The 16,154-nt window shown below is 43.5% G+C and overlaps 1 protein-coding gene across 1 annotated transcript in view; it reads right to left on the bottom strand.

Moving 5' to 3' along the window:
• wscd2 (WSC domain containing 2) overlaps positions 1-16,154 on the bottom strand; it is a 538,109-nt gene that overhangs the window by 30,060 nt on the left and 491,895 nt on the right. The window contains exon 10 of the mRNA XM_048611624.1: positions 13,442-13,642. Within this exon, the coding sequence (XP_048467581.1) occupies positions 13,442-13,642 (201 nt within the window). The remainder of the gene's footprint in view (positions 1-13,441; positions 13,643-16,154) is intronic.

Below are 16,154 nucleotides of genomic sequence, written 5' to 3'. Positions count from 1 at the left end.
GATAGGTGGGAGGAAGGACAGCTTAGGGAGGCGGGGACGAGCTGGGCTGGTTTTGGGATGCGGTCGGGGGAGGGGAGATTTTGAAGCTTGTGCTTGAAGCTCAGCAGAAACTCCACACCTACACTCACCTTTACTGGCTCCATCCCCGCCTCTTTGACCTGTCTGTCTCCTCTCCACCTATCTTCTCCTCTATCCATCTTCTATCCGCCTCCCCCTCTCTCCCTATTTATTTCAGAATCCCCTTCCCCTCCCCAATTTCTGAAGAAGGGTCCAGACCCGAAACGTCAGCCTTCCTGCTCCTCTGATGCTGCTTGGCCTGCTGTGTTCATCCAGCTCTACACCTTGTTATCTCATTAATGCCTATTCTCTGTTTTCCATTAGCCAGCCAATGTTATATCCATGTCAAAATGCACCCCCTACCCCGTGAGCTTCTATTTTCTGCAATGATATGTGAAGTGACAGAACCCCTTTATTCACATCATGTTCTCCCTTAAAGGGCTCCCTTTCAGAAAACGATTATGACTCTGCCTAATTGAACTTTTCAATGTGCCTTCCTATCACATTTTTAACAATAGCTTCTGTCACCTTGTCTAAGGCAGACGTTAAGCCAACTTAAAAATCAAAATAATCGTGGATTCTGGAAATCAGAAACAAACCAGAAACTGCTGGAGAAAATCAGCAGGTCTGGCAGCATCTGTCGAGAGAAATCAGAGTTAACATTTCCGGTCCAGTTATCCTTCTTCAGATGTTAAGCTACCTTGTCTAGATCTGCCTATGTTTGATTTTCTACTTTTTTTGGAATTGAGGAGTTGCATTCATCATTTTCTAAATTTCGTGGAAAGGGGCAATTTACTTAAAACAGGAGTAAGGCAGAAATTTTTCTCACAGAGAGTCATGAGTGTTTGGAACTTCCTTTCTCCAAAGGCAGTGGAAGCAGTGTTTGAATATTTTGAAGGCACAGGTAGATAAGTTCTTTGTAAGCAAGTGGAGTGTGTGAAAGGTTATGGCGGTTGGCAGGCATGTGGATTTGAGTTTACAGTCAGATCAGACGCCATCTTATTAAATGGTGGAGCAGGGTCAAAGGGCTGAATGGCCAACAATTTCTTCTTGCTCATACAATTACAGAGTCGTAGAGAGAAACAGCATGGAAACAGAACCTTCAGTCCGACTTGTCTATGCTGACCAGATATCCTAGATAAATCTAGTCCCATTTGCCGGCATTTGGCCCATATCCATCTAAACCCTTCCTATTCATTAACCCATCCAGATGCCTTTTAAATGTTGTAATTGTACCAGCCTCCACCACTTCCTCTGGCAGTTCATTCCATACACACACCACCCTCTGTGTGAAAAAGTTACCCCTTGGGTCCCTTTTATATTTTTCCCCTCTCACCTTAAACCTATGCCCTCTAGTTTTGGACTCCCGTACCCTGGAGAAAAGACCTTGTCTGTTTACCCTGTCCAAGCCCCTCATGACTTTATAAACCTCTATAAGGTCACCCCCTCAGCCTCCGACGCTCCAGGGAAAAATAGTCCCAGCCTATTCAGCCTCGTCCTATAGCTCAAACCCTCCAATATCCTTGTAAATCTTTTCTGAACCCTTTCAAGTTTCACAACATCTTGCCCATAGCAGGGAGACCAGAATTGCACACAGTATTCCAAAAGTGGCCTAACCAATGTCCTGTACAGCCGCAACATGGCCTCCCAACTCCTACACTCAATGCACTGACCAATGAGGGCAAGTGTACCAAATGCAACCATTTTACACATTATCCATTGACCCATCTCTTAGCCTGATTTGTTCGTTCACTTTAGCTAGCTTGGCTCTAATAATTGCCCTTATTTAAGGTTAAAATACCACTCTTGGACTCACTCTCCTCTAATTGAAATTGCAACCAAATCCACAGAGAGTTGGAGGGAACGAGCAGTGGAAAGTTAAAGGGAGGGGGCACTGGAGAGTGAGAAGAAAGCTATAGCTAAAGACAATCGCTTTATTTTGTTCTTGTCCACAAACAGCATTAAATAGATGAGGCAAATTATTGTGGTCAGGGCGAAATCTGAACACAAGAGACTGACATTAGCTTCCTATTAACAGTGAGAGCAAAGCTTGAAGTGTTCTTTCAGGAGAAGGAATTACAGCAGGTGGCCAACCCAGTTTGAGGCAATTGCGAAGGCTACAGACACTTCAAGGGGAAAAGCACCATCACTCCCGAGAGTCATGTTGTGACAGAGCTCCAGAGACAGCCTGCTTTCTCCGCACTGCAGTATTCCAAATGTGTACCGAGGGGCTCTTAACTCAAGTGTGAATCTGATTTATGCCTGGCAACCCTGGCTTAATCTCCTCAAATTTTATCACATGTCCATAAGCAGTGGTCAGATCACAGCTGATTTGTGTCTCGGTAAATCTTGAGGTTGGCATTTGTCAGCAGTCACTTTTATTTGCTGTCTCCTCGCTGTATGCAGCAGATAAAGCATGCAGCTAAGCTGCCTGATTCCTTCAATGGTATTCAAGATCTAAGGCCCACTGATTTTCGTTATCCAATAAGCCATTAATTGCAAGCAGCGTTAGCTACACAGGCAAGCGAATCATTGTTTGGCTGCTGCTTTATAGCTGGACAAAGTGCAATCTCCTCCATTGCTCTCGCAATGAATTTGACCCTGAAGGATAAACCATTGCATTGAAACTTCTAAAAAAATTACAGACCACTGATTTTCTTCACTCCACTATTCTTGAAAGGGTTCAGAAAAGATTTACAGGGATATTGTCAGGGTTGGAGGGTGTGAGCTATAGGGAGAGTTTGAATAGGCTGGGGCAATTTTCCCTGGAGTGTCAGAGCCTGAGGGGTGACCTTATAGAGGTTTAAAAAATGATGAGGTGCATGGATAGAGCGAATAGCCTATTCCTAGGGTGGGGGAGTCCAAAACCAGAGGGCATAGGTTTAAGGTGAGAGGGGCAAGCTTTAAAAGGGACCTAAGGGGTAACTTTTTCACACAGAGGGTGGTGCGTGTGTGGAATGAACTGCCAGAGGAAGTGGGGGAGGCTGGTACAATTTCAACATTTAAAAGGATGGGTACATAAATAGGAAGGGTTTAAAGGGATATGAGCCAAATGCTGGCAAATGGGACCAGATTAATTTAGGATATCTGGTCGACATGGACAAGTTGGACCGAAGGGTCTGTTTCCATGCTGTACACCTCTATGACTCCATGACACTTCATGCCCATGCCTTCAGCTGTCCAGGCCTTATGCTCTAGAAATCCCTCCCTTTAACTCTCTACCTCTCAGTCCTCCTTAAACCTACCTCTTTTTTTCAGATCTGTGACCGTGGTGCCAGTAAACAGCTTGCAAAATATCTAAAGGAATCTAAGTCTTGGAGTTACTTCATAAACAAAAACAATTAAGCATTTATGTAGTACCTTTGACATAGTGAAGCATCTCCAGGAGATTCACTGGGATGTTATGAAAGTCACACAAGGAGGCAGGAGGACAGAAGGTGACCAAAGTAGGTATGGAGTTGCCCTGTCTCTATTCTCCATTGTCAGCCATATTGACAGCTGACACTGCGGACAATGGTGGAAATAGGAAATGCTGACTCATTGACGCTTTTGGGCAAGGCCAAGTGCTAACTTTATCTACACAGGTAGCACACAGAGCTTCCGTATTGGCAATCTCCATGGAACTTTGCCTGATGTGAAGGAAACTAGGATTTGACAATATTTCACCTTGTAAATGTAGTATCTGTTGTTTCGACCTCTGCCTCTTGCTCATCCTCGATTCTGATGGTTCCAACATTGGGTGGTTGTGTCTCCAGATGCCAAGGCCTTTAGCCCTTCCAATTCCCTCCTTAAAACTCTCTGTCTCTTGCTGTCTTCCTTTAGAATGCTCCTTAATATCTTACCTCTCTCTACAAAGTCTTTGGAGGCTTGGCCTCCTCGCTCCCTTTGTGACTCAGTGCTAAATTTAACCAAATTGAAGAACAGAAGAGTCCACTCTGCCTGCACTAGTACACTAGATAAGCAATTTGTGTAGTACCATTTTCCCCGTAATCTGACATTTTCTTCCTTTTCAGGTGAATTTTGCCTCAATTGAGTCTACCTCTACCCCACTACAGCCTTGTCCAGATCTTAACCACTTGAATCATAGAATAATTACAGTGTAGAAGCAGGCCATTTGGCCCATCAAGTCCACACAGCCCCTTCAAAGAGCATCCCACCCAGACACTGCCCCTGCCCTATCCCTGCATTTCCCACCCTATGGGCAATTTAGTATGGTCAACCCACCTAACCTGCACATCTTTGAACTGTGGGAGGAAACCGGAGCACCCAGAGGAAATCCACACAGACACGGAGAGAATGTGTAAACTCCACACAGACAGTCACCCGAGGGTGGAATCGAACCCAGGTCCCTGCTGTTGTGAGACAGTAGTGCTAACTAGTGAGCCACTGTGCTGCCCCTAACCACTGAGCCACCGTGCCGCTCCTAATTATGTTATGGGTCTGGATATCTGAAACATAAATGGAAATTGCTGGAAAAACGGAGCTTTGAGGAAGGGTCACTGGATCTGACAGACTAACTCTGTTTTCACTTCACAGATGCTGCCACACTTGCTTAGGTTCTCCAGCAGTTTCTGTTTTTGAACAAATTTCAAAGACGTGTGTTGAATGATAAAACCTTTTCCTTATGTTGTTTTTGCTTCTTTTGCCAATTACTTTAAGCCTGAGTATTCTCATTCCAAACACTTTCACGAGCGTGAACAGTTTGTCCCTCTCTGCTCAGTCTGGAACCCTCTCAAATTTGAATACCTCCATTACATTTGCTCTCAGTCTTCACTTTTCCAAGGATAACAGTCCCAACTTCTCCAATCTATCTTTTAACTGAAGTTCCTCATCCCTGGAACCAGTCTCATGAACCTTTTCTGCATTGTCTCTAATGCCTTCATCTCATTCTGGAAGAATTGGCTGCAGTACACCAGCCAAAACCAGACTCGCGTCCTGTATAAATTCAATGTGGATTCTAGTCACTTCCAGCTATGTGATTGATGGAGGGATTTCCCAAACAGTTCACCTTGGTCAGAATCAGTATCAGTGCAGCCACTTCCTTGGGTGGGGGTGTCGACTCCTGTCGAGTCTTTTATTGGTTCATTTCATGACAACTGGGATACTTAAATCCATATACCAAGCATCCACTCCCTCCACTACCGGTGCTCAGTAGCAGTGGTGTGTATTACCTACAAGATGCACTGCAGAAATTCACCAAGGATCCTCAGACAGCACCTTCCAAACCCACGACCACTTCCATCTAGAAGGACAGGGGCAGCAGATATATGGGAACACCACCGCCTTCAAGTTCCCCTCCAAACCACTCATTGTCCTGACTCGAAAATATATCATCGTTCCTTCACTGTTGCTGGGTCAAAATCCTTGAATTCCTTCCCTAACAGCATTGTGGGTCAACCTACAGCATATGGCCTGCAGTGGTTCAAGAAGGCAGCTCACCACTACCTTCTCAAGGGCAACTAGGGACGGGCAATAAATGCTGGCCCAGACAGCCACACCCACATCCCACAAATGAATAAATAAATCCAGCCATGATTCCAAAGAATGGCACAGCAGGCTTGAGGGGCCGAATGGGCTTCTCCTGTTCCTATTTCTCATGGTCTTGTATTCTAAAGTTGGAACTAATACCACTAATATTGTGATAAGGCAAGTATGCCATTAAAGTGGGCTGTCCAATCCGAAGAGAGTAAGCAGAGTGGGTCTAGGCTCTCTAATGTTTAGTAGAATGATAGGTGACAGATCACACTGAAACATAGAAATGTTGATAGGATAGAGGTGGAAAGGCTGTTTCCTCCTGGCTGGTGAGTCTGGAAAGTGGGGACTTTCTTTTATTTGTTTGTGGGATGTGGGCATCGCTGGCAGTATTTATTGCCTATTTCCTAGTTATCCTTGAGAAGGTGGTGGTGAGCTGCCTTCTTGACCCACTACAGTCTGCAGTCAGTAGCCCCAGGATAAGGGGTCAGATACTTAACACTCCTCTGAGGACAAAGTTATTCACTCAGACAGTCTTTGAAATACATCAATCCAGAGAACTGTGGACATTCAGTGATTAAGAATCCTTCAGGCTGAGATGAATAAGATTTTTGCACAATAAGAGAATCACAGGTTATGGGAACAGAGAGTGGCAAAGTGGAATTGATGGAGAAGATCAGTCTTGATCTTAATGAACTTTGGAACTGGCTTGAAGGACCATCCGAACTAATCGCGCTCTTATTTTTTATGGTCATATTAATTAGCAAGGGAGAAATTTATCCCACCCATATGGTGGCTTATCACCAGCGCACTGATTCAGTCTGGATGGAATTGGAGTTGGGTAATCAGCACAAAGCTGTGGAGCATTGGGAGAGAGGAAAGCACAGTTAGGTGGAGTCAGTTTCTCAAAGCAGCACTGGGATCCTGGAAATTGTCGGGATTAAGTCTTCAGTTCCGCAAGATCCCTTACAAATAAATCAGGACAAAGAATTTGAATCTGACAAGTGAGAGGAAGCCCAGGGCATATTCCTCTTTTACTTGGCAGTGGAAACAATGTTAATCATTTCGAGTTCCTTACAATTCTGTGCACACTTTGGGAGGTGACAAGTATGTTTTACACATGTTACCTCTGTCTAAAAATAAAACACCCCCCTCTGTGCTCACTGAGGTTCCTTGGATATCCCTTGTGCAGGTTACTAATGATGTTTCTGGGTTTTGCAAAATTGCAAAGGAAAATGGTTAAGGGAAACAAACCAGTGGTATGAGAGAAGACTTTGAGGTGATCAAATTGAAGTCTTCAGAATTATGAGGGGCTTTGATGGGTCTAGAATCCTGCAACGCCACTTAAAATATTTGGAACTGAAAAGTAAGAATAAAAATTAAGATGGAAACTTTTCACTCTAGGAGTTATAGAGTGATCATGGATATCTTAGAGGCAGACAAGTTTAGGTGGGAAGCAATTAGCCATGTTCCTGGGCAGAGAATGTTCCTATTTAACCTGCCATAAGCATGTTGGAATGATTTACTTGTTGATAATCAACATCTCTGGCCAAACACACCTTTCATAGTCATCAATTCCTCAAATGTTTACTCAAATAGCAGTGCAAAGTTTCGATTTCATTTTTCGAGATTGTTCTGAAGCAAAGGAACTAATTCTGATGGTGAAGGGATATGGACACGCTGAATTGGTTTTACATGAATATGAAGACACAATGGATTCACTTGTTTTCATTTCACCTCTGTGTGTTAGCTCAGTTGACTCCGATGTTATGCTGTCCATGCCATAATATGGTTGATATGGCCAAGTTGGTGGTAGTGAGATTTATGGTTTATTTGTAGCTGCTTCAAATGGCAGGAAATAAGGGGGAAGGCCATCGCTGAAGGATTCCCCTTGTAGGGGTATCTCCTGAGAAGGTAACACCACCCCTTTCCTTTCCATCTGCATATTCTTTAAAACTCACTCTTCACCTCACTCATTCCCCTTTCTGAAAAAAAAAACACACAGCTCTAAGCTGCTGACGTACCTGAGTCCAGCCAGGATCCATGGGGCCTCCTGTGTGGCAGTGCCTGCAGTTCCAGCAGTGCCCACTATGGGGCTTTGGCTGGCAGCTCTACAGGAATGAGACCTCCTTCCAGGGAAGGACAGAAGGCACACTGGGAGCTCATTTTGTTCACCAGTTGCATTCTATGTTGGCAGGGTTGGCTTCTAACTGGTTAATTGGTTGGATATGAAACTTTCTTGGGAGGGGGAAGTATTCTGCCCCATCCCCTGTAAAATTTCCACTCAAGGCTTCTCTGGGTAACAATTGAAGATGGGAACCATAGTTGACCTTCTACTTCCCATTGAAGGAAGTGGAATTGAGTCTAATTGTACCATTCCATCAATGCCTTGAAATTCCATTAGATCAGGACATACTGATCTTGGGATCTTCCCTGCCTAACCTAATGTGCACCACATGATGGCAGTATCACTGGTGATATCAGTGGATCTCAAAGAGCCATCCTTCAAACCAAATCTGAATGAATCAGATCGGCCATGATCTCATTGAATGGCTGAGCTGGTTCGAGGGGCTGAATGGCCTACTCCTGCTACTACAGTACAGCCAGGAACCGCAGCTGCTAGGAAATTTGAAATGGAAACGGAAATAGCTGAGAAAAGGCAGCAGCATCTGTGGAGAGAGAAAATAGAGTCAACGGTTCGAGTCCAGTGACCCGTTATCAGAACACTGGCTATTGTTTTTTTCATCTTCATTGGACAGTCCCCAAATCAACCAGCCATTGTTCCAGACTCCTGTCTACTGGAAGTTTGAGAGCAGCATCTTAAAGGGAAGGTAGGTGCTGTGTGGACTGGTTGTTTCCGGCACGTTAGTTTCTCTTTTTTGGTACTGTCCTGCCATGATCGTAGAATCCCTACAGTGTGGAAGCGGGCCATTCAGCCCATTGGGTCCAACGTAACCCTTTGAAGGGCATCCCAACCAGACCCACCCCATCCCTGTTGCCCTGCATTTCCCATGGCCAATCCACCTTGCCTAAACATCCTTGGACACTATGGGGCCATTAAGGATGGCCAATCCACCCTAACCTGCACATCTTTGCACTGTGGGGGGAAACTGGAGCACCTGGAGGAAACCCACACAGACACAGGGAAAATGTGCAAATTCCACGCACACAGTTGCCCGAGGGTGGAATTGAACTCAGGTCCCTGGTGCTGTGAGGCAGCAGTGCTAACCATCGAGCCACCGTGCCACCCATCATAGAGGGAAATGAACAAGTGCTGGTAATACTCTGCAGTTCGGGTAGTATGTGCAGAATGAGAGGTGAGTTAATGTCTCCGGCTGAGAAAAACTTCCTTCAGGACTTAAAATCTAAATACAATACTTTAGGTCACACGTGGAGTTTGCTTTGAAGGAACCACAGAACAGAACCATCTGGTATTGATGCCTTAAGTCTACTTCTTGTATCGTGATTTTATTAATGCGTTTTCCTGAGTAACCATTTGCACAGATCATTTACGTTTTGAATCTAAAGCAATAATTCTACTCCTTTCCAAATTTTTCTTGTTAAGCGAATATAAATTAGTTTCAAACTTGCTAGTGCATTTAACATAGTGAAATATTCCTAACTCAGTCACTTACCTGCTAGTAAATATACTTAAGACAATTTAATGACACCATCTTCCTTCAACTCAAATGAAAGGTAATCTCAGCCTGAAACATGAACTCTGTTTCTCTCTCCACAGATGCTGCCAGGCCTGCTGAGTTTCTCTAGCACTTTTGATTTTTATTTCAGATTTCCAGCATCCACAATATTTTGCTTTGATGTTACAGCAGAGAGGGAATGTTGGTTTGCATACATGTACCTCCTAGCTGTTTTCCTCAAGATTACAGAAAGTGTTCTGAGGTCAATTGTTTCAAGTTAGAGAGAAATGGAATTTGATAGTCCTGTACAACAATTATTTTAATACATACTAGATGTATCATTGAATCCTTACAGTGGGGAAACAGGCCATTCAGCCCATCACGTCCATACCAGCTCTTGAAAGAGCATCCTCATTCCCTTAACCCTGCATTTCCAATGGCAAATCCACCTTGCCTATACATCCCTGGACACTATGGGTAATTGAGCATATGGCCAATCTACCTAGTCTGCACATTTTTGGACCATGGGAGGAAACCAGAGCACCCAAAAGGAGCCCACGTGGTCACAGGGAGAATGTGCAAACTCCACAGAAGAGCCCCCAAATCTGGAATCGAGCCCAGGTCCCTGGTGCTGTGAGGCAGCAGTGCTAACCACTGAGCCACCATTCCGCCCATACTAAGTACATGTCAATACTGGAGTCAATAATTGAAAGGTTTTTACAGTGAGAATGAAACTTAAGCAAAAGCTTATGACCCAGGCACCAATTTCTACCTGAGATATAAATCTTTCCATGCTAGCTGCACTTCATCGATGTTAAATGTCAGAGCAACCCCAATCTCCATTAATCTTGTGAGACCACAGTGTGACATACAGGGAACAACAAAGGTCAAAGATTTAAATGGAGAACATTCAGCATCCAGCGACAGTTTACAGAAATGTTGTTTCTGTCCCAGTGGTCATTTGTCTACTGCACACATCACAGCGGTTTCAAACTTCCAGCTTATGCAACCCTGGAGCACGTAAAAGATAGACAATAGCATCTAGCACCAGGCACAGTTGCAAACGTTCTTTGGGAGTCTAGGCTCAATATTCCAGGGAAACCTAGCAAGCGAATCTGCTCCAATTTAACTGACCAATACAAACTCTGGTTGAACTGAAGGCTGACTTGGGATCTGACACTGGGAGAAATGCGACTATTGTCCATTTAAATGGGGAAGTCAGCGGTGACATAAAGGTAATCTCACCAGGCTAGTAGCCCAAAGGCTCTGGAATGATGCTGCCTCTAGGGACGTGGGTTCAAACCACGTCATGGTAGCTGGTAGGATTCAAATTCAATCACATGATTAGAAGTCAAGAAAATAAAGCTAATCTCAATAATTGTTGTAAAAACTCATCTGGGATCTCCTTCTGTCACTATTAACAGGTCCAGGCAGCAGGCTGTGGATGGGATCATATCTGTCAATTGTCTGTTCCTCTTCCTCAGTCATGTTTGTGTTCAGGCATCCTTGGAAAGGGAGCACACAGTGTCCATCAAAACTCTCAATACCTTTAGAGCTCCTCCAACTCTGTTTTAATTTAGTTCCCTCTCTTGTTCCTAATTTCCCACCAATTTTGCTGTTGTTGCACTCCCCTCAATGGGCTACGCTTGTAAAGTGTTCTCTTATTTGGAACCATGGGTGATTTGGTGGTGATGTCCTTCAGGGAAGGAAATCTGTTGTCCTTACCCCAGTCTGGTCTTCATGTAATTTGAGGCTCAGTGCAAACTGCCCAAGACTTAGCTGCCTCTGAAATGGTCCCAGCATTTGCTAATGAACAGATTATCTGATCACTATCACTTTCCTGTTTGTGTGATCTTACTGTGCACAAATTTGCTGACATCTTCTCAATATTGTGGTAGTGATTACTTTTCAAATGTGCTTCGAAAGCATGTTGCAACATCTGAACAATACGAAAAATCTGAGTCTTTCTCTCTTCGAATTATGGCTGCAAATGGCAATGGCCAATGGTCTATCAGTGTTGTTGCTAAACTATTGTTCAGAGACCTAGGTATTGTTCTGCAGACCTGAGTTCAAATCCTGTCATAGCAGAATGTGCTTTAGATTAGAAAGAAAACAAAACCTGGAATTAAGAGTCGCCTGACCCACAGCAACATGGTTGACTCTTAAATGCCCTCTGGGCAATTAGGAAAGGGTAATAAATATTGGCCTAGCCAAAGACATCCACATTCTGAAGAAGGGTCACTGGACTCGAAATGTTAACTCTGTTTCTCTCTCCACAGATGTTGCCAGACCTGCTGAGTTTCTCCAGCAGTTCCAGTTCGTGTGTGTTTCAGATTGGCAGCATCTGCAGTTGTTTGTTTTATTTTGTTTTAACGTTCTGGGACCAAGAGGTTCAAACAGCACCACAGCGGCTGGTGGAATTTTGAGTTTAATTAATAAATCTGCAAATAAATGCTGCTCTCATTAACGACAATGAAACCATTGCCAATTTTCACGAGAAAAACCCCATTTGCATCAGGATCGTCTTTGTGACGGAGAAGGATATGGGTCAGAATCTCAGCTGGAGGTCAGAAGCATAGCCACAGTGGGTACGATCTGGCTCGAACTGAAATGGCAGAGGAGAGGAATTGGTGACAAGGGAACGCAGCTGTTTGTACAGATTATGACTGTGTCCTGAAAAATCATGTCAAAGGCATTACCGTGCAAAATCCTGGTAATCAAGCAGAGACAGAATGGGTTACTGTTCTAAAGTTTCAAACCTCTGGGGAGGAAGTAGAATTAGATGTAGAAATTAGAAACTAATTATAAGAAGTTAGAATGTTGACCTGTAGTCAACAACATATAAAATCTACCTTTACAGAGTCGTAATCAAAATATGTTAATTATACACAGGAACACTCTGAGTTTTTAAAAACCTGCTGATAAATATTCACACATTGAGTCAGGACACAATTGCAATGACACCAATTACATTCTGATTACATCCTGTTGGCCTAAAGGCCACACACACATCTTCAGGAAAGAACTCACTCTTCCACTGTTGTAAATTGAGCAGTTGTAGTTAAACATATAGTTCTGTGTTTGAAGCATCAGGAAGACTGACATCCTACTTCTAATCAGTGCGGTTTTTAGCTTCACCTTCCAATGTCATTCTCCATGGCAGTATGAGTTGAAATATGGAATCAGTAAATATTGAGTGACTGTGGGAGGTATGTTGAGAGTTATGCTGATTTACCAGAGGGGAAACAGGAGCTCATCACTTCCTGTCTTATGGTATCAGCCACATTGCTGGCCCAAGACTTTACTGAATCTTCAGTCTTCGAACTGGGCCTCATGTCCTCAGTTTCTTCCACACTTACCTTGGCTCTTAGTCTGGCAACACTGTGATTTTTAAGTCCCTCGGTGGACTCATTCCTCCCTCTTTCTGTAACTTGCTCCAGCCTCTGCAAATGCTCCAGTGATTTTAACCTCTTGTGCATCCCCCATTTTTCATTGCTCCATCAGTGAAGACCATTCCTTCACTGCCTACTCCCTCAGCTCTGATACTCTCTTGTTAAACCTCTCCAGCTCTCTATCTTTATCACCTCTTGCTTTTAAAAAAACCTTCATCACCTGAACTAATGCATAATCACATGGTTCAGTGTTAAATTTTGTTTGATTATGCTCTTGTGAAGGCGCTGAGACATACAATTGTGGTTAAAGGTTATGCATAAATGCACGTTAGTCTCTTTTAATCTTATAACTTCAGCTTGAACCCCTCTAGGGGCATAGATCCCCCCTCTGCTTGCTTAGGAGAATGTAGCAGATCCCATCGCACTTTCTCAAAGAACAGTAGGAGAGTTATCTCTTGTGTACTGGCTAGTATTTATCTTTCAATCGCCATCATAACACCAGGTTATCAGGCTCGTATCATTGTGTTGTCTGTGGGAACTTGCTATTTGCAAAACTGACCACCAAGTTTCCTACATTTCTGCAGTGACTACATTTGAAAAGTGCTCCTTTGGCTGCACTTTGAGATATGGGGCAAGTATGTGAACGCAATCATCTTTAGTGATGAGCCTACACTATGGGTTTTCAACCTTCCCTTGGGTTTATCCATGATGTGACTTCACCTGATGAAGGAGTAGTGCTCTGAAAGCTTGTGATTTCAAATAAACTGTTGGACTGTAACCTGGTGTCATGTGACTTCTGGGTTTATCTGTGTTGGAGTCAACACACTAATCCTCTCCATGGATGGCTTAGGAACAATGAAAGGATAAGATTGTAGATCATACCTTTTCCCCGCCAGTGAGCTTCAGATGCAAAGCCAACATGTCCTCCATACTTCCGGTTAAATTCAGCCATTAGTGCTTTATATGGGTTCCGGATGAGCAGGATTGCAGCATCGAAAGATTCAATTTCCTTTTTGCCACTCTCGTGTGTTTTTATACAAACCGATCGTCCACTTTTCCAGTGGTCTCTTTCTCCCTTAAAACCTATGGGGACGGAAAAGAAAGAAAACGAATTTTGCAACTTTCGGTTAAATATGACGGACACTGATGTTTCCTTTATGAGGTGGACATATATACTCTGAACTAGAGTTTAAATAAAGGGCAAGAGAATGATAGGAACTTGGAAAGGTTGCTCAGTGCTCTCAGTCTACACGTCCAGGACTTGCAACCTTCAAGATCTTTAAGTCTTGCACTGACTGACTCATGTCAGCACCATTAATGTCTAGCGACCATCCCTCATGTGTCAGCCTAGGCAGTGAATCAGATCCCAACCTTCCAGCTGCTTTCTGTTTCAATACACCATTTCGCTCTCAGGTTTATAATTCTGCGCAGTGTTCCAGCAAAGCCCAACACAAGCTGAAGGAAAAGTACTCCACAGCCTTCAGGACTCAACATTGAGTTCAACAGCTTGAGAGCACAAACACTACTCTCCATTTTAATTACCACCCCTCCTTACACTTCCCCATCCCTCCAGTGTCTTTGCATTAGTTTGCTCTTAGAACAGCTGACCTATTTTGTGCCATAATACCTATTCTTTGCCTATTTTTCCTCTCTACTGTAAGTAGCACTGCCTTTCCCTTTTACTCTGGACGTCCTCATCAACTGTTGCGTGCACAGCGTGAAACCCAGCACTCTCCAGCCCACTTCAGTTCTCCAGCATGTTCTGTTTGAATTTCAAGCACATCAGCAGCAGTTTGCTTTTCTATTATTGAATATGAGGCTATTTGATCATTGTAACATCACAGTGAAGCTCGATCCGATTCTCACAACGCTCTCTTCTTTTGTGTTGAAGTTACTGAATCTGTGGCTTCTCACAGCCCTGACTCCACCGAACTGTGGCAAATTCTTTTATCCTGGAGTGAGAGGAACAAATTCAACTCTGACCAGCCACGAAACCTGAGATCATTATGGCCCATGTCTCAGCTGCACAACAGCCATTGCAATTTCTGTCAGGTTCTTGTCACAGAAACAGTGTATGTTTAGCCAGAGACATTTCACATCAGAACTCCAAAAGCTACTAAACATAGATCCAGTTCCGAGGAAGGGTCACTAGACCCAAAACGTTAACTCTGTTTGTTCCTTCACAGATGCTGCCAGACCTGCTGAGCTTTTCCAGCAACGTTGTTGTTGTTCCTGATTTACAGCATCCGCAGTTCTTTTGGTTTTTATTATAGATCCTTTATTACCCTACCCAGCAGACTCCTTCTGCTGGAATGTGTGCACGATCGCCTCAAATGGACCAAGTGCACAAAGCAATTTTCAATCCACCACAATTTCTATCCTGACCCAACAGTGTGTCTTCTGGCCATTTTGTGCTCAGATGCAGTAGTCTCAACTCTGAATCAGAAGGCTGTGGGTTCAAGCCCCATTCCAGAAGAACAGTGCCATACTGCAAGAGTACTGTTTTATTGTAGGAGCCATTTTCAGATGAGATGTTAAACTGATCCTGTATCTGCACGTTCAGATGCACAGAACTGGCACTGCAGCGTTATACAAAGAACATGAATATACTCCCAGTGTCTTCAGCAATATTTATCCTTCAAACAGATCTTCTGGCCATCCAAGAGATAGGATAACTTGCTAAAGCAATACAAAAATGTTTCCTTTTCTCCTTCCATTGTACCAAGCTGGAATTGATTCAAACTCAGATGCAAGGTGTGAAAGGACAGTGGACAACTGCAATTGGTCCCCTGTTATAATGAATCATTGATGGAAATTTTCTATTGCCAAGATAAATCTAGTCAGCTAGCAAGTATGGCAGTTTGATAGGAATCTGGAAGGGAGGCTGGAGGAAGACAAAATGAGGCTCATTATGTACATAAGCAAACTCCAACGGTCTGTGTGTTGGTGCCTGAGTTTGTAACAGTCAAGTTGGACTTGTAAAATACTTCATAATGCCATGCAAACTGATATATTTCACTATCTCAGTGACATTAAAGATTACTGAGACTTTCTCTTATGTTGTGTTGTACTGTTGTAAAATACTCCTCCTCATATTTAATTTCTCTATATAAAAATAAGCATTCTGCATTCACAAAGAACACGCTTCTCACAAGATGATCGAGGACGGAAATGGCATGAACAGCTTTTTGTAACATTTTTAACTGCAGATCACAGTTAAAGGAACAAGAGCTATAATAGCAGGTGGCATTAAAAACTGAGAGAGTAGGAGGTGACAAAATAATTGGGGGAAATAATGACCTAGTGGTATTATTACTGAACTATTAATGTTCTGGGATTGGAATGCCCACCACGGCAGACTGAAAATTCTAAATTAGGAATCTAATGGTCACCATGAAACCATTGTCAATCGTCAAGAAAAACCCATCTGGTTCACTAATGTTCTTTAGGGAAGGGAACTACCATCCTTATCTGGTCTGGCCTACATGTGACTCCAGACCCACAGCAATGTGGTTGACGTTGGTTAAACCACTTTTGCAATACTGCTTTCAATTCTAGTCTCCTTACTATGGGAAGGATGTTGCTAAGCTTGAAA

This window comes from Rhincodon typus, chromosome 24, assembly GCF_021869965.1.
Source record: "Rhincodon typus isolate 14 chromosome 24, sRhiTyp1.1, whole genome shotgun sequence".
In the NCBI taxonomy this organism is placed as follows: domain Eukaryota; kingdom Metazoa; phylum Chordata; class Chondrichthyes; order Orectolobiformes; family Rhincodontidae; genus Rhincodon; species Rhincodon typus.
Note: the sequence above shows the minus strand (reverse complement) of the source record. Positions and strands in the feature narration are given on the sequence as shown.